Here is a 26,417-nt window from a genome sequence, read left to right as displayed (position 1 = left end):
CAGCCACTCACGGCTCGCAACTGGTCAAGCAACATTACGATTCTCAATCATATAATCAGCTACCCTTTAGATAGATAGATAGATAGATAGATAGATAGATAGATAGATAGATAGATAGATAGATAGATAGATAGATAGATAGATAGATAGATAGATAGATAGATAGATAGATAGATAGATAGATAGATAGATAGATAGATAGATAGATAGATAGATAGATAGATAGATAGATAGATAGATAGATAGATAGATAGATAGATAGATAGATAGATAGATAGATAGATAGATAGATAGGGTAGGGTTTACTCCACCATGTAAATTGGGAAAAAAAGCCTTTTCCTCAATCATGATTACGTCGAGATCCAATCCAACGAGACACAACATTCTATAAAAAGAAAAAAAATGGCTTTGTTCAGCGCACATCCTTCAGCATGGAATTAGTATGTTAATTATCTGATGGCGCAGAGTGGTGATTATTATTATATGTATTTGTTTTCATGGGGAGAATGTATTAAGAGTATATATATCTCTATATATCACTTTGCTGCTGTGAAATGTAAATTTCTCCACTGTGAGACTAATAAAGGCATATCCAATCCAATCCAATCCAATATATATTTCTCTGAAGGTGTTCAGGCACAGCAAAACTGAGAATGTGTTCACTTTTGGTGTCCGATGGTGACGGTGTGCATGCCTGAAGCAGGGACTGGGGCAGTAGTGTGTTAAAATGAGGATTAACAATTGATGTTTCCATCTAGAAGACAAGGTACGGTAGCAAAGAGATTTTTTTTACCCTCCCTTCTTTCAAGAGTTGAGAAGGACAATTTCATTTCGTGTCAAATGAAATATTCTCTGCACCTTAACGGTTAATTAAAAAAAAGAGAGAGAGAGGGACAGGGTGTCGAAGTGAGGGAGGAAATTATGCCGCCGTGACCTATTAGCAAGTGTAATTTAGATACTTCCGATTTTAGATTAGGGGTGGGGGCAACGCCAGAGGAGCAGAAAGAGATGGAAGACACGGCTACAATGTCAAGCGTTCAAAGATTGATGTGACGTGATGTTTATTATTTTGTTGATCGTAACACTCCGTGTTGTAAAAGTGCACCGAGGCAGACTGGGAGATGTTGCGAATAGTCTGTAAAGTTGCCCTGTCGCTATGTAAGGTCTCAAAAATATCCCTTGCATATCAAGTATCTCGGCACTGCAAACGTCAACCGCAAAAACAAACAGCTATTTACAGAGGGTTGTGTCAGGAAGAGCATCCGATGTAAAAGCTTGGCCAAAACGAACATGCAAATCAAACCTCTGAAGATGGAGGACACTGATTCGCTGTGGCGACCCCTTGAAGGGAAAAGCCGAAAGGAAAATAAGAGGAGAGTATTGATGACTGATAGATTCTGGGGTCAATCTGAGGTGAACAGACACAGCCTGTTCAACTATCATCTTCATGTAGGAGATCGGGCTTTGGACTAATTTACGACTCCTTCACAGGAATTGGTCATTAGCCAAGCTACAAATCGATCAGTTCATGGAAAGACAACCCATTAAAATGTCTATGTTCTGTTGGTTTATGGATATTTGTGCATTGGACGTCCAGAGGGGGCATATTAAAATCAGGAAAACTATGTTTTACTAATATATCACTCAAATTTGCGTATACTCTCAATAAATAGCTAGCAGAAGGCTGCAGAAGTTGGCCGTCGATCATGAATGGCTGCGTCCCCTGCCGGTAGTAAAATACACCCTTCCTGTGTTTGAGTCTTTTTTGAGTGTCCGGGCCAACATCAGACAATTACTCACAAATGTAAAAAAAAAAACAAGACAGTCAACACACATGTACCGTCGATTTTGAATTTTCAGCACCTTTCGGACACTGGGAAGCTACGGTAGCATGTTGCTAGCCACAATAGATGCCAATGAACATTCTCTTTCGGGGCATGGCTTCATTCGCCCTCCCGAATGCACTCATCACAGTCGATTGCAACATGACATCCACAGCAATCACTGCCTGTCCAGCGATATTTCATATCCATCCCGTTTCATACACGATAGCCTGAAACTTACTTGCCATCATGATTAAAACTTCCAGCACACGCACAACTCATCCACTACACATAACTTGCCAATTTTGTGCATATAAATGCATTTGATTGACAGCCAAGTGGCACATAGTTCAACTTCCCCAGTTTCCGAATCAGACATGACCAAGTGCATATGTTATCCAATCAATAGGCCCAAATTATTCTGCTCCACTCTGACATTAAGACATATCTAATCACTGGCAGCTCACAGCAGCTTTCAATCAGCGCCATCTGCTCCAACAACCCGATGGTTGCATTTGGAACAACAACAGCGGCGAAGAGGATGTTGTTTTCAACAAATGCTTTCAACGTCGCAGCAGTCACACGGCAGCCTCGCTTCAACTCCAGACTCACCGAGTGCATCGGTGCTAATAAGTTCTGACATCCAAACTTGTCCAAGTTGATTAGGTGGCCTTTAATCATGCAAACATATCTGCACATATCCATGCGCCCCCATCCCCCAACAGACATCTAATCAGCATCTTAGCTCCCGGTACGAAACGTAAGGACAGCATCCGCTAACTGTTGCGACATGACCCCTGTGGTTGTGACACACAGAAGTGCATTAAGCAGATGCTCTGCCGAATAAAAAATAAAAAAAAGGGGGGGGGGGGGTATTGCTGATTGCTGCCTTGTCACTGGCATACAAACAAAACAGTCACCACAATGAAGGATAAAGACACCCAGCTGCAAACAAACTGTTTTTTAAAAATAATGTTAGAATTAAACAATGGTCCGAATTTTTTTTATAAAAAAACCATGATGGTCCATATACTGTTTAGAGTAAGAAGCCGAACAACCGATGGAAAAAAAATGTCTTGAAACCCCATATTTATAAAAAAAATATCTATGATCTGACAACTACAGTAAAGTCTCATTATATCGATATCGGATATATCGATAGTCCCGTTATATCGATACTATTTCTATGCACGCACGGAGAAAATTACATGCAAACAGGGTCGGATATATCGATAGTCCCGGTTATATCGATATTTTTTCCGACTCCCTTGAATATCGATATAACGAGACTTTACTGTATATCGGTTGTATCGACAGTACTGCTTATTACGATACTATTTCTATGAACGCAAGGAGAACATTTACAAGGCGCAGGATCGGATATATCGATAGTCTGGTTATATCGATATTTTTCCGACTCCCTAGAATATCGATATAACGAGACTTTACTGTATTATCCAAAGTATGGAATATACTATGGAATAGAAGACAAATATAAAGGTGAAGCATCAATGCCAACTTTTGATAGCGCTAGGATGAGAACCCCCCCCCCCCAAAAAAAAAAAAAAAAATCTTGAAAATAATATAGCTTGCTAGTATAAAAATAATATAGCTAATAAGCTACCTAGCTAGATTGAATACATTAACTAAAAACATGAGGGCATGGGGAGTAATCCTACTTAAGCACTGCCGATGGAGATCTTCCTTCTACGCACCACAGGAGTTGATCAACAAAATATTATTACATTGTTATCTTAGCATCTCTTTTTGTTTTTACGTTTTTGTTTTAGGCGGGTTGTGAAAAAATATTCTAGACTGTATGGTACTTTTTTTTTCCTTACAGGACAACCAACACCATTTTTTTGTTTCCGGACTGACATCATAAAAAACGTTTTATAGCATCTAAAATACCCAAAACACGGAGGCTGATATTTTTAGTCAAATGCAAAACACCAATAAAAATTACTTAGTGTCTAAAAAGTACTTCAATTTGAAACCGGAAGTGGCCAGTTTCAGAAGGTCCCGCCCCCTTGTCCGTGACGTCACGCCAGAACGTCTTGTCTTGCTCTAGAATCAAAATAATGGCTTCAGATTCGGAGAAGATGCTTTCTTGTCACTCATCCAGTTATGAATATGATTCAAATAGTTCTGAAGAGCAAAGCATAAATGTTTGCAAACGATTAAAGAAGTCCTCCCGTATCAATTCGAGCCGTGAGGACTCCAATGTAGTGTCCCAGAAAATGCACAAGATGGCGCCCAAGCTCCGTTGGAAATGGACTGATTTGTCTGCTGGGAAATTGTGTCAACTAGTATCAAATAGTAGTCTTGGTGCAACGCACAACAATTCACCATGGCGTTATTTGTTTTTTCCTTCTAATTTTGCCATTAACACGGATCAACAGAAAGTTTTCAGACCAAACAAAGTACTCAAAATGCATTGTGTATCGCTTTCTCGGTCAGGGGCGTTCCTGACGTGACGTCACGACAGGAATCGTCACCAACTCGAAAACAAGACTTCCTGAATATTCAGCGCGAGTCTTAAAACGTATAGCTATATGCCGTGGAATCTTTGTAAAATACACTTAGTAAAAGTCATTTGAAGTGATTTTACAAATTATGGACACAACTTGTCGGGAGGCGTCGGTTGTCCTTTAATGAGTTGTATATTTTTTCTGAGTTGACAACAGCTAAGACACTGCGTCTGAAAAAATATATTTAAAAAAAAGCTGATATTAGCAGTGAGCGGATGCCTTTTGTATGACCAAGGCTCCATAAAGTAATCAAATATACATATAGCTCCATCTTTAAAACCCTGCACACGCATTGCATTAGCCCGCTTTATTAATGCAAACCTGGCGTAAGAGTGGAGATGGGGAGACGAAAAGGTGGAACGAAATGAAACAAAACGTATAAAAAAGGGATAGGAGGGAGCGAAGCGGTATGACAGAAGATACTCAGTGCCGGTGTTAAATATTTCAGCCGTGGATTGATGTGAAGGAGGAAAAAAAAAAACACTTTTGATCCAAACTCCAAAAGGACTTTTAGAAAACATGCATTTTGTTGAGTTGGCTCATGCACAGTGGGATTCACTTGGGGGGGTGAAGCAGAAAAATGTTTTACTCACTAAGTGAATTCCCTTCAAGTGGGTTTTCTTGATTATGCTGCAGAAATGCATCTTTTTTTGCCAGGAGGAAAAAAAAATGCTGTGGGTGTTGCACGTGCTATATAGTGAGTGTTGTAAAAGATGCTCATTTGGAGGATTTGCTTTAATTAGAGTTGAAAGGAAAGTGAAAGCGGACGAGCTTCTGGCTGGGGAAACAACAGTCGAGGTAGTTATTGGCAGTTCCACTCAAGCACAGCTATTAACGAAGCAATCTTAAATAAGTGGATGCGGCTTTAAAAGTATGATGCCCAAGCAAAATTGTGAAAAGGCGGATGAGAGCGTCAATGCCATATTCAAGTTTGTGTGTCTGTCTTTTGTGGATATTGTCGTTTTCCACATTAAAGGACAATCGACGTCACTTTTTTGTTTCCTAACTGACATAAAAAAAAAACGTTTTATAACATCTAAAATACCCAAAACACGCAGTATGATATTTTTATTCAAGTGCAAAACACCAATAAAAATGGGTCCAAAATTGAGCTGCGAATTGGCCATTTTCAGAAAGTCCCACCCCCATTTTGTGACATCACGCCAAAAAGTCTTGCATTGCTGGAGAATCAATGGCTTCAGATTCGGAGAATATGCTTTCTTGTTACATATCCAGTTATGAATATGATTCAAATAGTTCTGAAGAAGAAAGCATACATGTTTGCAATCGATGAAAGAATTTATTCCATGTCATTTTGAGGCATCAGGGTTGGGAAATGTCGCACACAAGGGAGGCAGAAAATAGCGAAAAAGCCGTGTAGAGAATTAGTCAGCCCGTTTCCACAGGCTGATAAATTCCTTCCATGGAGCTTGGTCGCCCTCTTCTGGTGGCTTTTTGGTGCAACACGAGGTTTTCAGACCAAACAAGTACAGCAAAATACATTTACGTGATATAAGGATTGCTACAATGTGTCTTTTTTTTGGTCAGGGGCGTTCCTTCAGTGACGTCACGTACGGACTCGTCACCAACTCGAAAACAAGACTTCCTGAATATTCAGCGCGAGTCTTAAAACGTAAAATATAGCTAGATGCGGTGGAATCTTTGTAAAATACGCTCAGTAGAAGTCATTTGAAGCCATTTTACAAATTATGGACACAACTTGTCCGGTGACGTTGGTTGTCCTTTAAGGCCTGATTGTTGGAATTTTCTGGTATCGGGTGTGTTCAGGGTGATTTTTTCCCCACTCTTAAGGGCTTAAAAAACAGTAATGGCGTTGAAATAAAAATATTTACACTGTTGTGTTAGTCTTGCCCAAAACTGTCAGTGGCCCGGTGTCGTCACGACGACTACGATAAGCTTCAGCGATGTATCTCGAACATCTTCTCATACAAATTTAACAGAATATTTAAAATTAGCCATTTTGTGGGCTTCAAGCTGGTTTCACGCCATTCATTTTGTAATATTTTAACCCAAGGGTGTCAAACTCAATTTTTGCCGCGGGCCAGATTGTAGTTATGGTTTCCCTTTGAGGGCCGTTAGAAAATTAGGGAAGCCATTACAATGTTTCCCATCTCCTCCCCATATTGCGCATAAGACACACAACAAAGTAATGAATTATTAGTTTTCAAATCTAAAGTCAAGAATAATGACTGTAATTGGGGTTTACATGGGGCAATTTCAAATTTTGGTTCGGACTTTAGCAAGCATCACGGAATTTTATAAGTTCTATTTGCTTCCGCGGCCCAGATAAAATGATATGGTGAGCCAGATTTGGCCCCTGTGCCTCGACTTTGACACCCATGTTTTAACCTTACAAATAACTAATAAATAAATAAACTAATAAACTCTCTAATAAACTAATAACTAATAAACTAATAAATAAAAAAAACTAATAATGAAAAAATGCATGCAAAGGTTGTTGTAAAAGCGCCATATAAATCAAAGCTGTATTGTTTTGTATTCCCTATAGTTAAGCATGTTTTTTGATTCACGCCTATCAAAATTCTATTGACATTTCTGCGTTGTTAGGAAGTCTTTTTTTCTTTTTGGATTAGAGCTCGATTTAATTACAAGAGCGAAAAGTGTAAAAAAACAAGACAAATGGACCGTTGCATCATCCTTTTATAAAATCAGATTGTTATAAGACTCCACAGCTGAGCCTGCGCATGGTTTCTGTGTACCCCTCCGTACGCCCATGGCTCATTTCCACCCTCTATTTTCAACCGTGAATGGACCGGGTCACTTCCTTAATTCCTCATTTGCATATAGAACCAGCGTTTGGACCTCACGTTATTAGACACAGCAATTAGATTAACAGCAAATGTGCAGCACAATGTCATAGAAAGTCCCGGGACCGCAAAATGGTTTTCCATTAAAGAGCAGATAAAAAATAAAATAAGATAAAATAAAGGAATAATGGTCCATTGTAAAGAAATGTGTGAATTAATTTACATGGCTGATCATTTACAAAAGAAATAAAGATGTCAAAATATCTAACATTAAAAATCATGCAGTTATGGAATAGTAAATGAGACTAGATAATGGCAGTGAAACTGTATATTCCATTATAGCAACGCTGTCAAACTCTTTTTCCCATGGGCCACATTGTTGTTACCGTTTGCTCTCGGGGGCCATTATGAAATTGGGGAAGCCATGAGAATGTTTAATCCCCTACACATATTACATATAGCGAGCACAAGTTAAAAAATATCCTATTTCCCGGTGTATAAGGCGCACCCCCAATTGAGCTTTATTTATAAAGCGCTTTCACAACCGGTGCTGCTGTAACAAGGCACTTTCAAAACATTTAAAATATGACGTCCATGAAATCAATCCTGTAGGGGATCGGGTTACGCACTACTTCTAGAGGGGAAATGGAGTCGTTGGCTGCTGACAATCGTTGCGAGACCTGTTGTGGCTCAATATTACTTCACATATAGGGCGCACCTGCATATAAGGTGCTCCTTATACACCAAAAATATGGTATATTCTAAAATGGCGACAATCAACAAACGAACAATTACTTCTATTCAACTGGGTCTGAGTGAACTCATCGAATCGGGCAAGCATGCGAAGGCCACTCAAAGGATGGCAAACAACAACAAGGATCAACACTTTGCTTCCAAACTCTTCATCACGCACCATCGGACCTGTGTCTCAGTCTAACAAATAAGCCCTCTGTCCCCCACATCCTCACCCTAGCAAATACAGGAGTGTTTCTTTACCGCCCTGGATGCTATGAGAAGATTTTTTTTTTCATCATCAATGCAAGCACTCATGCAGGAAATGAACAGCATGTCCGGTTCCCCGGCATAGCAACACCGGCACGTCCAACACAGTCTGGAAGGCCGGCGGGATGTTGAACTGAGAGCAGATGTAATCACTCAGGAGATAAGGAGGCAAGGTAGACTGAAGAAGAGAGATTGTGATGTCATACTATGGTTATGCGGATTTTGGAAACACTAGGTTCTTGAATTTGTACGTTTAACTAGCATGGCAGAAACGTAGCGAATTGAAGCCTGTCGTTACTCAGAGTGCCAAACTGCCTCACACTCACGTCAGTTTTAGTACTTTGTCATCTCATTTCACAGTGGGGGAACTCTGAGTCGTTGGCGGTCACTCATCGACTTTGATTTTTCTTCATCATGCGTCTCTCACATTATGAGTGCTATGCCGGAGCGAGATCATGTCTCAACAACAAACTCAAGGAAAATGACAAGACCAAGTTTAATTTGCAGAGTCGCCACTCTCCCTTCTCCCTCTTTGCGGTCATCAAGAGACTTTGGGCAAAGAAGGATGATTCAACCGTTCATTAACAAGTGTCCACCGAGGTGATGAAATGTGTCACGCCTACCCCCTATGGTGCCCACAATAATTACACGCAATAACCCTGGACACAAAATTGCTGAGGTGTTGACCACCTGGCCAAACGTAGACAACACAAAGTCACCTTATTAATAGCCAGAAAGGCCGATTCATTGATCGTCTTGGATTAAATGAGCACCCTTCACACTTTGGGAGATGATAAACAAGGCCGATCTGTTCGCTTGACGCCTGCGATTGGAGCTAGAAGGAAGCGGAACGCGAGTCAGCTTCGACTCGCGTGGAGAATGACTCACCGTGTGCTCTTTTACACTCGACCTACTAGGATTCAAAATAACTTGTTTGAACATCAAGTGCTTGGATGGCAGCTTCAACGGCAGTTTCACGCAAGAGTCTCGTCTACAACATTGCAATGAACTTGCACCCATGAACAACGGACATGCTCTTTGTCCCTGAAAAAAAGCATACAGTGATACCTCGGTTTACGAACCCCTTGGCTTACGAACTTTTCGGTTTACGAACGTTAAATTTATGAACATTTTACCCCTGCATACAAACTTTTTTCATACACGGAGCTGCCTCAATGAGTGATGTGTCGTTTGCGAACGAGCCCGTTCTAACAACAAAATGGCAGCCGACTGTTTTTGTCCTCTATTCCCCCCAGTCCTCGGTTAAAGCCACGTGATTGGTCAAGAACACAGCAGTTAGGGGGGAGGGGTTTAAACATTAAAAAGACAGGCAGACGACAGTGAGAAAGTTTCAACTTTGATAGTTGAAAGGCAGAGTGTAGACTGCAAGGTTAAAATAGCCCATCAATGAGGCTCCAATAACAACCCGCACAAGCCATCTGTACACTTGATGCAAAAAGCTATCAACCCAGCTAAACAGAACACAATTGATAAGGAACTAGATAAAATTATCACAGAGAAAGCACCTACAAGGGCTCATTCATCAAGATGGTGAAAGCATAAGGCTACGTTCCTCATCAAGTGTTTAATGCTGATGATAACGGCCACTCCATTCCATCAAGCCATCAACGACCATCACAAAGGTAAATAAAACAACTTTATTATACAGTACAGTTTATTTCTTTAATTATAATACTACAGCACATTTATTATACATAAAATAAGGTATATTTTGTGTAGTTTCAAGGCTTAGAAAGGTAGAAAATTATGTTTTATGGGGACCTGCGGAACGGATTATTCTCATTTTAACGGTTTCCTATGTTAAATTATTTTTTGGGAGACACACGTTTCACCTTACACATTCTGTCTGGGAACCAATTCAGTTCGTAACCCAAGGTATCACTGTACTTACAAACATTGTCCAATAATGACCCACCGCATCCCACTCTCCACCACTGAGCCTACTCCTGAAGCCATGCCACCACCCCTGATTAAAAGTCATGAATAAACACTTCCCCAATGCCGACATCCTTGGCGAAAAAGCCATTAAAAGCAAATTACGTTTTCATCAACATGCAAACATACCTTCATTTATCAATTTATATTCACAGAGGGGTCCACTTGTGTAAAAACAACAATAGAATGTGCGGGCGCAAACAAATACACAGGTGCCAACACAAGCCCTAACCTCGCTCAGGACCTACAAGGGCGAAAACGAAGCGCGGCAAGGGACAATAAATGCAGAGCTGTGCCTGTAATGAATAAGTTGCAAATGCCGATTAGGACAGGGCGGCGGTGACAAATGCATCTCATTCACTCATTAGGCCGGTGGCTGTCAGCGGAAGCAAAAAAATAGGACCAAGGGCCAGAGAGTAAACTTATTTGGTTTTTAACAGCCGTGTAATGGATTTCCTGATTGCAGATGAATAAGCTCCTGTCCGCTGCTCATTTATTTATGGTTGTTAGACACGTACGCCCAAAGTAAAGAGTTGGCCTCAGTACATCATTTAAAAAAGTGAAGGACAAACACCTCTTATCGATCTATCTATTGTACCTATCTTATCTATCGTATCTACCTCTCATAATAACCATATCGACCGTATCTACCCTATCGTATCAACCGTATCTTATCTATCCATCGTATCTACCTACCGTATCGAAGTACTGTATCAAGCGTATCTTATCTACCGTATCTACCGATCGTATCTACCGATCGTATCTACCGATCGTATCTACCGACCGTATCTATCGTATCTACATATATCCATTCATCCATCTAAACTATAATTAAAAAGAAGGAACTTTGGTTTACTCCTTCCCACTTTCCTCAAACATGCCCTGCGCCCCCTTTTACAAAGCCCAAGTCCCTACAAATGTGGACCCTGCCACTTCCCCAAAGTCACCTAGGATAGGCTAGAGTTCTCCCGTGATCCTATTTTTTTTATTACCGTGAAAGAAAGTCTACATGACAGTGACTCTTGCAGCATGATGGAAGACTCCAAGTCTGATAGGAAAATGAGAAAGCGGGGTCGTAAACTACTCAAGGTGACACCGAAAATAGGTATGGATCACTAGTTTCAGTGGTGAAAGTATAGCGGTAGAGCAACTTATACCATCTATTCATCCATTTTCTAATCTGTATTAGTTCACATGGGGTGTCAGGCTTGCTGGAGTCTATCCGGCTGTTTTTGGCAGTAGGCTATGGACACCCTGAACTGATTGCCAGCCAATCACAAGGGGAATATAGACAAATTCCATTTAAAGTCACACCTAGAGACAATTTAGAGTGCTCTATTAACCTGCCACGCATGTTTTTTGGAAACAGTAGTACCCGGAGAAAACCCACACCGGCACGGGGAGAATATTAAAACATCATACAGGAAGGCGGCACCACCTTATAACATATAATTTGAGTTACTAATCGGAAAGCAGAGTCTGAAATTAGAAATGACCACAATGAAGAAAAAAACATGTACAGATCATAACACCCCTTTTGCGCTAGTCTCAAAAAGTTATGTCATTCAAACAAACCGCTGAAATCGGCAAAATCAACGTTGACCCCTCTGTATCATCAAGAACATACCATTGACAGAATAACGGACTGCAATGATCAAATAGACATCGGATACATCGTAACTTGAAAATGGAAACGAGGGAATTAGCGACCCTTGACCCCTTTACTGCTCTCCTGGGGTTTCTCCTTTAAAGGCACATCAGCACTCAACAAGTTAATAACGTTCGAACCTTGGCCCGCAGTTGGCAGTCCAATCGTTTTAATCTACAGGCCAATTTAAGGCAGGCTGCATGCAGCAATCGGCTACTTTATTCGGCAAAGGACCATTTTCCTCCGAAAAAAAAGGACTATCTCTGCGACCAATCGACCCCAGTTTATTCAAACAGCAAAAAATTTGACCGGAAGGCCAATGTTGGTCCTGTGAGAGAATGAAAGCATTATTACCCGAGACATCAGCAGCAGGACTCTCGAGATTCTGAACTCATCAACGGCCTTAATTCTAATCTCGACCTGGTGTTGCTTTGGCAATAAAAGACAACATAGTTTCATTTCAAGTCAAGCCACCTTTGCCCTTTTTTAACATCTCACTTAAGACCAAAGAAAACACATCAGGGTAAGGAGCAAAAACTACCACAGATGTCAGCGTGAAGTCAATCATGTCTAAATGGAAGACAGAAGCTTCAATTTTGTCTAGCGACACCTTGTAAAATGTTCTGAATTCATTAAACTACAGGCGGTTCTTACTGTCTTTCATTTGACTCTTTTGATCAGTCTGTATAAATAAACATCGCCTCAGCTGATTGCAGAAGGTGAGCGCGCTCTATTTTGCTGCAGCAGTTTGGATTCCGGATCAGCCGTTAGGAGTGTTTGGAGTGAACCTAACAAAGACAAGATCGAATCCTAAAAAAAATCAACGTTAAAAAATAATAATTTAAATTTAAATTATTAGGAGTTTGCATGTTCTCCCCGGACCTGCGTGGGTTTTCTCCGGGTCCTCCGGTTTCCTCCCACACTCCAAAAACATGCATGGCAGGCAGATTGACCACTCCAAATTGTCCCTAGGTGTGAGTGTGAGAGTGACTGTTGTTGTCTTTGTGTGCCCTGCGATTGGCTGGCAACCAATTCAGGGTGTCCCCCGCCTCGTGCCCGAAGACAGCTGAGATAGGCTCCAGCACCCCCCGCGACCCTAATGAGGAATAAGCGCTACGGAAAATGAGATGAGATGAGATGAGATGAGAAATAATAATTAATTAATTAACAAATAACAAATAAAAAATAACAATAAAAATTATAACAATTAAAATAAAAAATGAAAACATTAAAATTACAAAATTTGGAAATCGGAAATCAAAAACAAAAATAACAATAAAATTGAAATAAAATAACACAGTTAAATAAATAAATACATACAAATGAATAAAAATAAATAAAAAAATGAATGAATGAATGAATGAATGAATAAACGAACAAATAAACAAACAAAAAAATGAACAAATAAACAAACAAATAAACAAACAAATAAACAAACACAAAAACCAACACAAAAACCAATACATAAACCAACATATAAATGAACACATCAACCAACACATCAACCAACACATAAACGAACACATAAACGAACAAATAAACGAACACATAAACGAACATATAAACGAACATACAAACGAACATACAAACGAACAAATGAATAAATAAATAAATAAATAAATAAATAAATTGTTTACTATATTATGTCACAAGACGGACACAGTTTGACATAAAACTGTGCAGTAAATAACCAGGAAAAGAATGAGTCTCGCAAAAAAAAACGCATTGGGAACAGCAAGAGGGGATCACTCATGCAAAATTGCTTGTCGCAAATGGACAAGGAAAAGCCAACAAGCAAGAAAAAAAAAAAATCGAACCACCCGAAGATACAGCAAGGACGAGGCAAAAGCGGAAAAAAACACCACATAGAAGACCAGACTTACTATGGTGGTTGGGAATGGCAAAGGTCAACAAAACAAGCACTTCGACAAGACACAAGAGCAAGGCGACTATTTCGAGAAGTGATAGCTTCAACTGTCCCATGTATTGATCATATCTGTTCAAACTTCATGACCGCTGAGCTTTGAGTAATGGGAAGTTCTATTTAAAGGCAGACATTTTTTTTTTTTTACGTATTTGTGCTCATGCGTACACATAAGCACGGCCAAAGCATCCGCGTGTTATCGCCGCACGAATTTCTCGCCATCCATATTAATATGAGCGTATGTGCTACCGTCTTCCTATTTTTTTACATAAGGCAAAGAAGAAAAGGGAAATCCTTCAACGGCATCCTGCAGGAAACAATTAATTATCCGTCCATCACAGCGGAGGTAAAGTAGAAACCTCTTTAGCGGGGATGTCAGTGGTGCTGACGGCGCCTACCGAGCATTGAACGCGATCATTACGGGGAGGCTCCGATCACAGGGAAGCGTGCTGACAGTACATAAAAAAACTGCCATTTGTCTATCAATTCATCCTCCTGTTCAGCACCCCTTCAATTTCTACCCCCCCCCCCTGACCTCCCTCCTTAAATTCATACTTCCTTCTCTTACAACCGAGCGAAACAGTGGTCGTCAACATCAAACAGTAAGAAAGAATGAGACACATCGTTAGCGAGAGAAGACAGGCAAAGGAAGGATGAAATCGTTTAGACGCCGCCGCGGAGAGGAAATTGCTACGCCTGTCGACAAAGAGAAAAAAGGGATGGAATCAAAATAAGACGCAATGTACAACGGATGCCACAAAGCGAGAGGCCAGATCACCGATGACAACTTTGATTGGGCGATCGCGCTTGCGTGTCATCGGATGAGTACCGATCGGACTCTCGGCCCTCCAATCATCGCTCATCCCTCCCATCATCCCCAAATGGAACCCCAGGTGTGGTCGAGAGAGGAGGTTGTGTTTTGAGGCGGTAACAATGAAACGTGAAGATTTGGTCATGTATTAACCATGAATGCAGAGAACTGCAGATGCAGTGCAGGCAATCTGGTTGTTGAACAAGTTACTGAACACCCTTTTGCTCTTGCTTGGCTCAAAAACAGAATAGGATTTGCAGGGAGTCGTTTATGGACTTTACCATTGGGCAAACACATTGAGACATCAATTTAAAAACAACTTTTCTTCGATTTAAAGCCAATAGTCTTGCTTGGGTCGTCATGCTTAAAATTCAACAAAATGTATTATCATGATACAGTAAAGTCTCGTTATATCGATATTCAAGGGAGTCCGAAAAAATATCGCTATAACCGGGACTATCGATATATCCGACCCTGTTTGCATGTAATTTTCTCCGTGCGTGCATCGAAATAGTATCGATATAACCGGGACTATCGATATATCCGATATCGATATAACCAGACTTTACTGTATTTTGACTACTTCCCCCTTTCCTTTCTTATGCAATGGACTAGTCCATCAACTGACTGCATACGTGAAGATGTAATTCAGGAAGAGAGCAATAATCAACGTGTTGATGCATGGTGAGGAAAAATAAAGCACAGTAATATGCACAGACACCAGATATGGCGGACAGACAATTTCTAAGCAGGGGTGTCAAAGTCATTTTTTGCCGCGGGCCACATTGTATTTATGGTTTCCTCTCGAGGGCCGTTATGAATTTGGGGAACCCATTAGAATGTTTAAATCCCTTCAAATATTACATATAGAGCACACAGCAAATTAATGAATACGTCGTTTTCAAATCTGAAGTCAAGAATAATGACTTTTATTGTGGTTGACATCCAAAAATATGAAATTTTGGCTCAGATTTTAGCAATCATCATGGAATTTAACAAGTTTGATTTGCTTTCGCGGGCCGAAAAAAATGATGTGGCGGGCCCGATTTGGCCCGCGGGCCTTGACTTTGACACCTGTGTTCTAGAGAATAATAATAATAATAATAATAAATGAATCGTAGATTGAAACCACGAGGGTATCAGTGATGCCAAAAAGGCGATGAAAATCAAACTCTGAAAGCGCCACGGTTTCTTTTTCAGACGCTAATATGGCCAAAAGGTCAAGTTGATAGCGAGCATGAGATACTGCTAAGCGCTTGCGCCTTTTCAGCAGCACGAATATGCCAGCACTGTTTTTGATTTGGGAGGAATGTCGGTGTCGTTTGACTGTCATGGCGACACAGCTCTGTGGCGATTGTGTTTTTTTTTACGCCTGTAATGGCCGCCATTTTCACAGCCGCGCTTTGTTCAGCGGAAAGGTCGATGCGTATGTGGAACTGTCGCGGCTTGGAATTGAAGCGGATTTACATGGGACAGGAGATGTGAGAGAGTCTCTCTTCGTCAATGGATGCTACAGCTTGGTGTTTGCTATCAACATTTAGCTTGTAGCAAACGTGCACATTTTACCATGAAGTCTTTTATCGACTGGAGAAAAGGAGGCTTTGTTCCTCTTTCTTTCATCTAGAACTGCTTCATACTAGAAAGAGGGTTTCAGAAATTGCTTAAGATTGAATGACTGTCTGTCTTTTGTGTTGTGTCACATTATTTGTTCGAGTTTTTTTGTTGTTGTTTTGACTTCCAGATGGCGCCGCGAGAGTGGCTGCCTTTACAGCTGGTGATGTATTTTGTTTTTCTACTTCTTCATTTCCGTTCCTCTTCCTTGCATCACTTTGCTGCTGTGAAATGTAAATGTCTCCGCTGCGAGACTAATGAAGGCGAATCAAATCCAATCAATCAAAATTTTAAAAATGCCTAAAAAAAACATGGACTAGCAGACATTGTCAGAATGAATAACACCCTCCCCAAAATGAATGAATAAATAAATAAATAACAATTTAGCCACATATAATCTCTATTGTGGTTATTTCTTTAATCCTCACATTTCCGTTTACCTTTCACTTTCTGCAGGACAAAGAGCACATAATAATCACTCCCTTTTTAACCCCCCCCCAAAAAAAAACGCAATTAGCCATGATTCGATCCCTTGATAATCATCCTCATTGACTTCATTTATGAACAGCGTAAGCTTATCTCACTCGTATTTACACACAGAGTGCGCCGCTACGGTCCCGAGAACACATCTGTGCCCTACGGCGGTGGTAAATACGGTCAAAGTTATTGCTGCCCCGCCCAAAACATACGCAAATAAATAAAGAGGCGCACCATCGTGTTTGCTGAAGCCCTGCGCCGTAAAAAAAAACTATGCAATGGATTCATGACACCTCTGCTTGTGACCAAAATATGCACTCTCGTGTGTGTGTGTGTGTGTGTGTGTGTGTGTGTGTGTGTGTGTGTGTGTGTGTGTGTGTGTGTGTGTGTGTGTGTGTGTGTGTGTGTGTTACCGTCATTGCCCTGGCTTCCCTCTCTCTTCAGCATTTGCACCGCCCCCACATACTTCTTCAACTGGACCTTCAGGACTTCATTTTCCCTGCACACACACACGTAGATATCACATAACCAATAATAAAGAAGTTGTAGGCGCGGTATTGGGTGATTGATCCGTTTTCCCCGCCTAATATTCTTACTGGAAATCCATTAGAGATGAAATTAGATTGATTTCAGAGTAGACATCAAGCACACTGTGCGATATTATGTGTGGTAGTGGAGAGGGGGGTGGGGGGTGTCGTGAGATACACACCTAAAATTAGAATGGATTGAAATTCCGAAGTAGAACAGAGATATGTGAAATGAGGCAATCAAAATGGACGTCACTTAAACAAATGGCAATACTGTACGTAGCAAAACTCGACATGACTTCATTCACTGCTATTCCCAAATGTATTCTGTATTGAAAAGCATGACGTGGAGTGCCATTCCCGAATGTGTTCGGGTTTTGGTTTCTTCTTGCGGGGGGGTGCAGATAAATCATTGGTCAGACCTCCCTTTCACGAGGGGGCATTTGCCTTTTGTCCATGTTAGTACTTGGTGACAGCTTCAGCTGTTGTTGAAGCACTATATAAATCAATATGGATGTACATATGCCCCCATTTCAAGCTCAGATAACTACAGACCCATATAATTTAGGAATCAACACTTGTTTTCTTATGAAAGAAGAGGCTAAAGTGTCTTAATCTGAATCGAATGTTTATGTAGTCCTGAAACTCAATATTCTGTGGGTCCTGCAATTGGAGTGAAAAAGACAAAAAACACTGGCACTGAAGTGGACACATTTTGCACATCGTCTGGCAGTGAATGAGTTAATAACAGCCCCGCTAAAATATTTCTACCTCCTCCGACATTGCTTGTGTCAATAAGAAATTGTCAAATAGATGGACCGGATCAACTTGCGAAAATACTACATTGTGAGTAATTTGGGAGACTCTCCTTGGGTGGATGGTATTTGTTCGCACAATAGACGAACTGATCAGAGATCATCATTAGCTTCTGCTAATCATCACATTCTAATTCTCTTATTTTATTAAAGATGCAACGGTATGCATAATTCTGACACAAAATATGCCTGTGATATTCAGGTACGTGATTCTTGTACGTGTTGGTTTGACATTAGCGCAGTATTGTGATTCTATAGACCCCCCCCTGTAAAATTCAACTGTATGCTAGTGTCAAGCTACAACGTTGACAAAGCACAGGAAAGGAAGTAGCGAACCAGAGGCAGTGATTTGTTTCAAAGACACAAAGAATGAAAAAGCGGGAGTCTCTTTACAACTTGTAACAGGCGGAACCTCATTGACTTGAGGTTGAAATCAATCAGAGTTGCAGTGAGGCTTTATGCCCTCCGCCAGTCACATTTAAAATCCTTTTGTCTTGCTCCACTGAACAACCCCTCTCTTTCCCTAATCCTCCACGAGTGATTTTCGGTGCCCCAGCCGCTTATCAGACTTCATTCCCAGCCTACACGGAGACCTGCGGCGTCCGTACGGTCGGCCACGTCGCCGTTATCAGACCCGCCCGTGGCCGAGGCGTTGTTCCAACTTGATTAAATTAGAATGAATCCGCCACCGCTTCACTCATTGTGTGCGTTCACGGCCACTTAACACATTTATTGGAATGTGTTTCATTTTACTGAGAACAAGTCCTTAGTCTGATGTTTACACCGAGCGAACAGGCCCTGGTTGTAAACCAGTCCTTCAGCAACCAATCAGGAACAAGAGAGACTATTTGGCTGCTGAGCTGAAAATGTAATGGTTTATTTAAGGCACAGGTGTCAAAGTCAAGGCCCGCGGGCCAAATTCGGCCCGCCACATTATTTTTTTTCGGCCCGCGAAAGCAAATCAAACTTGTTAAATTCCATGATGATTGCTAAAATCTGAGCCAAAATTTCAGATTTTTGGATGTCAACCACAATAAAAGTCATTATTCTTGACTTCAGATTTGAAAACGAGTTATTCATTAATTTGCTGTGTGCTCTATATGTAATATTTGAAGGGATTTAAACATTGTAATGGGTTCCCCAAATTCATAACGGCCCTCGAGAGGAAACCATAACTACAATGTGGCCCGCGGCAATAAATAACTTTGACACCCCTGATTTAAGGTGAAAAATTAAATGGAGGGAAGTTAAGTAATAGTATACAAGGGTAGCGCTTTGTTGCTATGACATTTGACCGATGATTCCATACGGAGAATTTGTTTTAGGCTGAAAAAAAATCAAGTTCTATAGAAATTGAGTACAGTGATACCTCAGCTGACGAACACTTTAGCTCACAAACATTTCGCTTTACGAACATTAAATCCACGAGAACATAATATTGGCATCCGAACTAGTTTTTGGCGGACGAACCAAACCACACAGCGCCATGGTAGCTGGCGGACTAGTTTTCGGCGGATGAAAACCAAACCATGCGGTCGAACAGCGCCACGGTGGCTGATGGACTAGTTTTCCACAACCCTTTGAGTGCAGACATGGTTTTCTATCAAGTGGAGTACTTTTGCGCTTATGGGACCAAAAAAGACCCCACCACAGCTAGTGTTAAGCCGTAGAGGACACAAAAGAAAATGACGGTCGAGCAGAAGAAGGAGATAATCGAAAAACACAAATGAGGTATGCGTTTGAATGACTTAGCTGTCCCAGTACCAGTACACTAAGTCGACCATTGCGACCATCCATTGACAACTATCATCAAAAATGTAAATAAAACGACTTTATTATACAGTACAGTTAATTTATTTCATTAAAATACAATGGTACATGTATTATACATAAAATACGGTATATTTTGAGTAGCTTTAAGGCTAATTGAGTAGAAATTTAAGTTTTATGGTGACCTGGAAACGGATTATTCTCATTTTTAATGGTTTCTTATGGGAAATAAATGTTTGGCAGACGAACTTTTCGCCTTACACACACTTTCTGGGAAACAATTAAGTTTTTAAGCTGAGGTGTCACTGTACTTGTTTTTGGTTGTTTCAACTCTGAAAAAAATCCAGTTCTGGAGGAATTGAGTATAACAACTGTCGGAAGAGATATCAAGGAGGCAGTCGCGAGACCTATTTAAAAAGTGACATTTCGCTTTTGCATGACAGTCAACCACTGAATGCCACTGCACATTTTCAGATTCCGCACTAGTGTGCAATCTCTTCAGCGTTTTTTTTTTTTTTTTTTTTGCCCCGTTTGATCCGATAATCGTTAACGTACAGCTTTTGTGAATAACCGATCAAAGAAATATACAATATATAAAACCGCTGCTGTCTCACCGTGGTTGTATAATATTTTATTTTTTTGGTGACCTGACAATAAACCCATTTTTGTTCAATTATTGATCCCTGAAAGACTGAAATGTTTTCTGCTGAGGTAACCACAGACACATTGTGCGATTCAAGACATAGAACAAGCTGAAGTCGCCACATTATGAACGATTAAAAACTTGGCAACTAACATAAAAATGGAATTATTAGCACAGTGATACCTCGGTTTACGAACCCCTTGGCTTACGAACTTTTCGGTTTCCGCACGCTAAATGTATGACAATTTTACCTTGGCATACAAACTTTTTTCGTACACGGAGCTGCCTCAATGAGTGATGTGTGTTTCGCGAACGAGCCCGTTCTTCTAACAACAAAATGGCAGCCGACTGTTTTTGTCCTCTATTCCCCGCCCCCAGTCTGCGGTTAAAGCCACGTGACTGGTCAAGAACGCAGCAGTGAGCGGGGTAGTTTAAACATTAAAGAGACAGGCAGATAACAGTGAGTTTCAAGTTTGATAGTTCAAAGGTAGAGTGTAGACTGCAAGGTTAAAATATCCCATCAATCAGGCTCCACAAACAACCCGCAAAAGCCATCTGTACACTTGATGCAAAAAGCTATAAACCCAGCTAAACAGAACACAATTGATGAGGAATTTGGTAAAATTATCACAGAGAAAGCACCTACAAGGGATCATTCCTCAAGATGGTGAAAGAAGAAGTGTTTAATGCTGATGAAACCGGCCACTCCATTCCATCGAGCCATCAACGACCATCACAAAGGCAAATAAAAGAACTTTATTATACAGTACAGTTTATTTCTTTAATTATAATACCATAGCACATTTATTATACATAAATTAAGGTATATTTTGTGTAGTTTTAAGGCTTAGAAAATTATAAAGTAGAAAATTATGTTATAAGGGGACCTGGGAATGGATTATTCTCATTTTAATGGTTTCCTATGGGAAATTATTTTTGGGGATACACACTTTTTGCCTTACACACTCTGTCTGGGAAACAACAACAACAACAAGATGTATCAAACCCCTCATACGACGTTTTTCTTTTTTATTCTTTCCATGCCTATGAGTCATCTTAATGCACAATAAACACAGCAATTTGGCTGCTCTTTGTATATGCTCTGCTATTATTTTGCAGGAATAAACAAAGCCAAATTCATGGACACATGTCACTAAATAATACTCCTGAGTGCAATTTACTGCTCATTTCTTTTGAATGGAAAATAGTTCAAGGACGTACTAGCCGACTCTGTGTGCACAATTATCCGGAAAAGGAAGTACCTATGGACCATATCATCAATTCTTTTTTTGGATTTGAGAATGTCTGGGGGGGATGCATAATGAAGCAACGTATTGACTCAGGAGATAGTGTATTTTTATAGCATCTTAAATACCCAAATCACGTAGGCTGATATTTTTATTCAAACGCAAAACACCAATAAAAATGACTTAAAGTGTCCAAAATCTGCAAAAAATTGAGCTGCGAATCGGGCATTTTCAGAAAGTCCCGCCCCCAGTGCATGACGTCACACCAAGACGTCTTGCATTGCTTGTGAATCAAAACAATGGCTTCAGATTTGGAGAATATGCTTTCTTGTTACACATCCAGTTATGAATATGATTCAAATAGTTCTGAAGAGGAAAGCATACATGTTTGCAATCGATTAAAGAATTTTGAGGCAACATTGGGGGAAAATCTCACACCCAAAAAAAAGAGGCACAAAATGGCGACCTCCAGTGGCCACCTCCGCTTCCGCAGGCTGATAAATTCCTTATATGGAGCTTGGATGCCCTCTTCTGGCAGCTTTTGGGTGCAGCACGGTTCTCAGACCAAACATGTGCAGCAAAATCCATTGACGTGATGGAAGGACTGCTACAATGTGTCTTTTTTTTGGTCAGGGGGCGGTCCTTTAGTGACGTCACGTACGGACTCGTCACCAACTCAAAAACAAGACTTCCTGAATATTCAGAGCGAGTCTTAAAACGTAAAATATAGCTATATGCGGTGGAATCTTATTAAAATACGCTCAGTAGAAGTCATTTGAAGCCATTTTACAAATTATGGACACAACTTGTCCAGAGACGTCGGTTGTCCAAAAATGCGAAACACCAATAAAAATGACTTAAAGTGTCCAAAATCTGCAAAAAAATGAGCTGCGAATTGGGCATTTTCAGAAAGTCCCGCCCCCAGTTCGTGATGTCACAGAGGAATGATGCTGTGCTTACAGAACCATCAAATATTTTGTTGCAAATATTGACAATTTGGGGTCACAAGGAGTGCCACAAGGCATGTATCGAGGTTTGCTTCATTTCAGGAAAACAGCTAAAAAAATGACAGCCTGATGTACGGTGAGGTTTGACAGTGATCTAATAATCGCGCACAGTGTACCGTTTTTTTTTAAACTCTGATCCCTCAGCTACAGGAAGAGAAACGGGACATTAGAAAGAAGAAAAAATAAATTACGACAGAAACTAAAAGGAATTGTGACTTCACAATTTCATTTTGGGAGGGGCGAGAGACCTGCTGCCATTCTTTTTCTGTCTTCATGTGTGAGTGTCCTCGCGTATGTCCGCCTGTTGCCGAACCCACTCAACTGGCCACTTTCCCATCTTCTTTCTGCCTAAAGACTGTTTTTCATTCCTCCAAATGATGGTGTAAAAAGAGGTTTTGTTCGAACGGGCTTGAGGGTTGAATATTCGGCACAGATTTTGTTTTTCTGAGTTTTTGTCGTTGGGGCTTAATTTTAGTTTGGGGCACAATAATGCGTAGGAACAGTTGCTTTGTTTTTAAACTGCAGGGGTGTGTGGTGATGAAATGTTACAAGGGCCAATTTACATTCTTGTTATTAGTTCCCAATTCAAAAGTCAAAGTCAACTTTACAGTCAAAAATGCTAATATGCATGACATACAGCACAGAGGAAATTACTGTCCTCTCGCACCCAGCTTGGAAGGCACTTATAATGACTTTGACAAACATAATAAACACGGAAATTTGCCGGGAGAGAGAGGAGCCGCTGCGTGCACATTTTTTTTTACATCCATAAATTAATCACAATTCAAATCTAAAGTCAAAATTATGAGACAAGCCGCATGCATATATGTGCATATTGCATCTTGGTACTGTATTTTCCGCACTATAAGTTGCTTCGGAGTATCAGGCGCGTATTCAACAAATGGGCAATTTTGTTTTCACCTATCGGGTGGACTACATTATAAGGCACATTAAGAACAAACTAAAATAGTGGCTGAAATTACCGTATGCATCCATTAAAGGGAATACAAAACAATACAGCTTTGATTTATATGGCGCTTTGACAACCGATGCAGCTGCAACAAAGCGCTTTAACGGAACATTTACTCATTCACTACCATTCCCGAATTCATTCAGGAATTGAAAATATGATTTAGATTCATTTCCATTCTCGAATGAGTTCGTTTTTTTTTTTTTTCTTGCTTGGGTGCCAATAAAGCACTGGCCAGACTTTTTATAATGTTTTTTTCCCTTTCACAAGGGGGCAGCATTTCCATTTTTTGTCACATTAGCGCTTAGTTCCTGCTTAATCTGTTATTAAAGCGCTATATAAACCAACACGTATGCATTGCATTTTGTACAGCTGCCCCCATTTGCACCTCATATTACTCCAGACCCATATAATTTAGGAATTAACTGTTTTTTTTTCTGATGAAAGAAGAAAGTCAACGGTGTTTTACACTGCATTGAACGTTTATGTAGTCCTAAAACTCAATATTCTGTGGGTCCTGCAATTTGAGTGAAAATGCCAAAAGCCTTGGGACTGTACATTTTTGCACATCGTCTGGCAGTGAATGAGTTAATTACAATATTGACTCGTTACAGTCATTCACAGACTTCATCCGTTCATATAATGTACTGATGGGGCTTCCTGTGTTGAATTAGCATGGTCTATGCTGCCTGTGCTTGTATCATTGTCACCACGTCATAAAGATTGTCAATGATGTTTCCCCTTTCAAGTCAATGTCACATAGATTTGACCTTTTGTGACAGACAGGAGCCACTCTGCTCTGAGACGTTGGAAAGAGAGAATTCAGGAGACAAAGGACAGGAGGAAAGCTAAACATAGTATGGTCTGGATCTGAGAAGAGGCAACGTAGGTCTATGATACATTGAGACGCACACAAAAAAAATCCACTGTGGTAAGAAAAAAGAATGAAAAGTAGGCATTTAAACTGTTGGTTCAAGCTGTGAATTTGAATGAGTGTCTAAGGCGGTGACTCTAGTCAATAATTGAGCACCCTGCAATTGATTGACAATCGTCTCAGCGCCAAAGTCAACAGGGATGGTGTTCCGCGATTCTCACGAGGACAAGCAAGCAGGGTATTGACTCTGATTTAGCTTTTCTTTCTGGTTATTTCTTGATGTTTATCGGTAATTTAGCTGACAGTATGATGCTAAATATCCACCAAAGGCTGATGTACCAATTAATTCACTCTTAATTTTCCCCACCGTGAGCTGCTCTCTCAGAAAAAAATGGCACTTGGTTGGGTCTTTTTTTCCACCACAGAATTACCTAATGCTGATTCTTGAGGAGGACCGAGCATATATCAAGGAATGTCTTTTGTCTTACCAACATACTTTTCCACATTATAGGGTATGAAATACGATATCTGAGGCCTGATAGTAATACAGTAGATATATGAAACATATATTTTTTAAAGTACAGTAAAGTCTCGTTATATCGATAGTCCCGGTTATATCGATACTATTTCTATGCACGCACGGAGAAAATTACATGCAAACAGGGTTGGATATATCGATAGTCCCGGTTATATCGATATTTTTTCGGACTCCCTTGAATATCGATATAACGAGACTTTACTGTATTACTTTTCCGTCTCCTCCTCACCATGGGTGAAAATGAATCACAAAAGATGGTGATATACATGCAGCAGCAACCGCTGCCAGTACCCTCTTTCCTTTAAATGATACAGACAGTTTCAAGCCCCTATTCAGCGGCTAGCGGCTCCTTTTGGTGATATTTATAGCCACTATTGATCGAGACAGATTTGGCTGAGGAGGAAAAGCCGCACTTGAGATTTAGCCGCTGACGACAGAATAGGATTTGGGAGTCGGTACGAGTCCGAGATGTGCATTGCGTGTCATAGTCACCTGCAAGGCCAGACCTCCCCCCCCCCCCCCATCTGCTTTTTCCGCTCCTATTAAGATATTACATATTAAAAAGCTGATGCACTATCCTCTCAAAACATGCTGAGCTTGAATTTACGGCTGACTCGAACCTGGAAAGTGGCTTTGGAACACACAGAATTAAGAAGTGACTCTAGCATATTCACTTCGGCTGGATTTGCATTGAATGGTCTGCTGAATTGATTTTTTTAGGGACATGTGTCACATAGGAGTGAAGACCATAAAAACAAACAAAACACAAAATACTAATATAGATAGATAAATACATAAATAAAAAATAAATAAATAAATAAATAAATAAATAAATAAATAAATAATAAACAAATAAATAAATAAATAAATACGCAGATAAATAAATAGATAAATAAATAAATAAATACAAATAATTTAATAAATACACAAATAAATAAATAAATAAATAAATAAATAAATAAATAAATAAATACAAATAGTTAAATAAATAAATCCCAGCTCTTCGTCATGTGTATTTGATTTATTTCATTTTGAGCATAGAACATTGGATTGATTTGCCTTTTTATCTTGATTTTTACAGAAATACAGAATAGTCTCCAATGTGTACATACACATATTTCTAGCACAGATATATTATTTTTGTATTTATTTATGTATTTTTTTTTAAATATGTTTTTATTGTTTTTCATATTTCCATATTTCTGTTTTTGGTTTGACCTATTATTGGGCGGATGTGTCCATGTGTTTTAATTTATACCAATGACATTTCAGGGAAAAAAATTATGAAAACTAATGTTTAATCCCCTTTACATATTACATACACAGCACACACACCAAATTAATTGATAACTACTTTTAAAATCAGTTATTTGGGATTATACAGTATATAACAATTTCAATTTTTGGTTCAGACTATCGCAAGCATCATGGACCTTAACATGCTTGATCTGCTT

The 26,417-nt window shown here is 40.0% G+C and overlaps 1 protein-coding gene across 4 annotated transcripts in view; it reads right to left on the bottom strand.

The window, feature by feature from the left end:
- The window catches only part of snx29 (sorting nexin 29), a 212,765-nt gene that overhangs the window by 168,283 nt on the left and 18,065 nt on the right, over positions 1–26,417 (bottom strand). For all 4 annotated transcript variants that reach the window (XM_089016086.1, XM_089016085.1, XM_089016087.1 and 1 more), the window contains exon 14: positions 16,986–17,071. In XM_089016086.1, the coding sequence (XP_088872212.1) occupies positions 16,986–17,071 (86 nt within the window). The remainder of the gene's footprint in view (positions 1–16,985; positions 17,072–26,417) is intronic.

Source organism: Hippocampus bargibanti, linkage group LG15 (genome assembly GCF_051943395.1).
Source record: "Hippocampus bargibanti isolate YZ-2025 linkage group LG15, ASM5194339v1, whole genome shotgun sequence".
Lineage (NCBI taxonomy): Eukaryota > Metazoa > Chordata > Actinopteri > Syngnathiformes > Syngnathidae > Hippocampus > Hippocampus bargibanti.
This window is presented reverse-complemented; position numbering and strand designations above follow the sequence as displayed.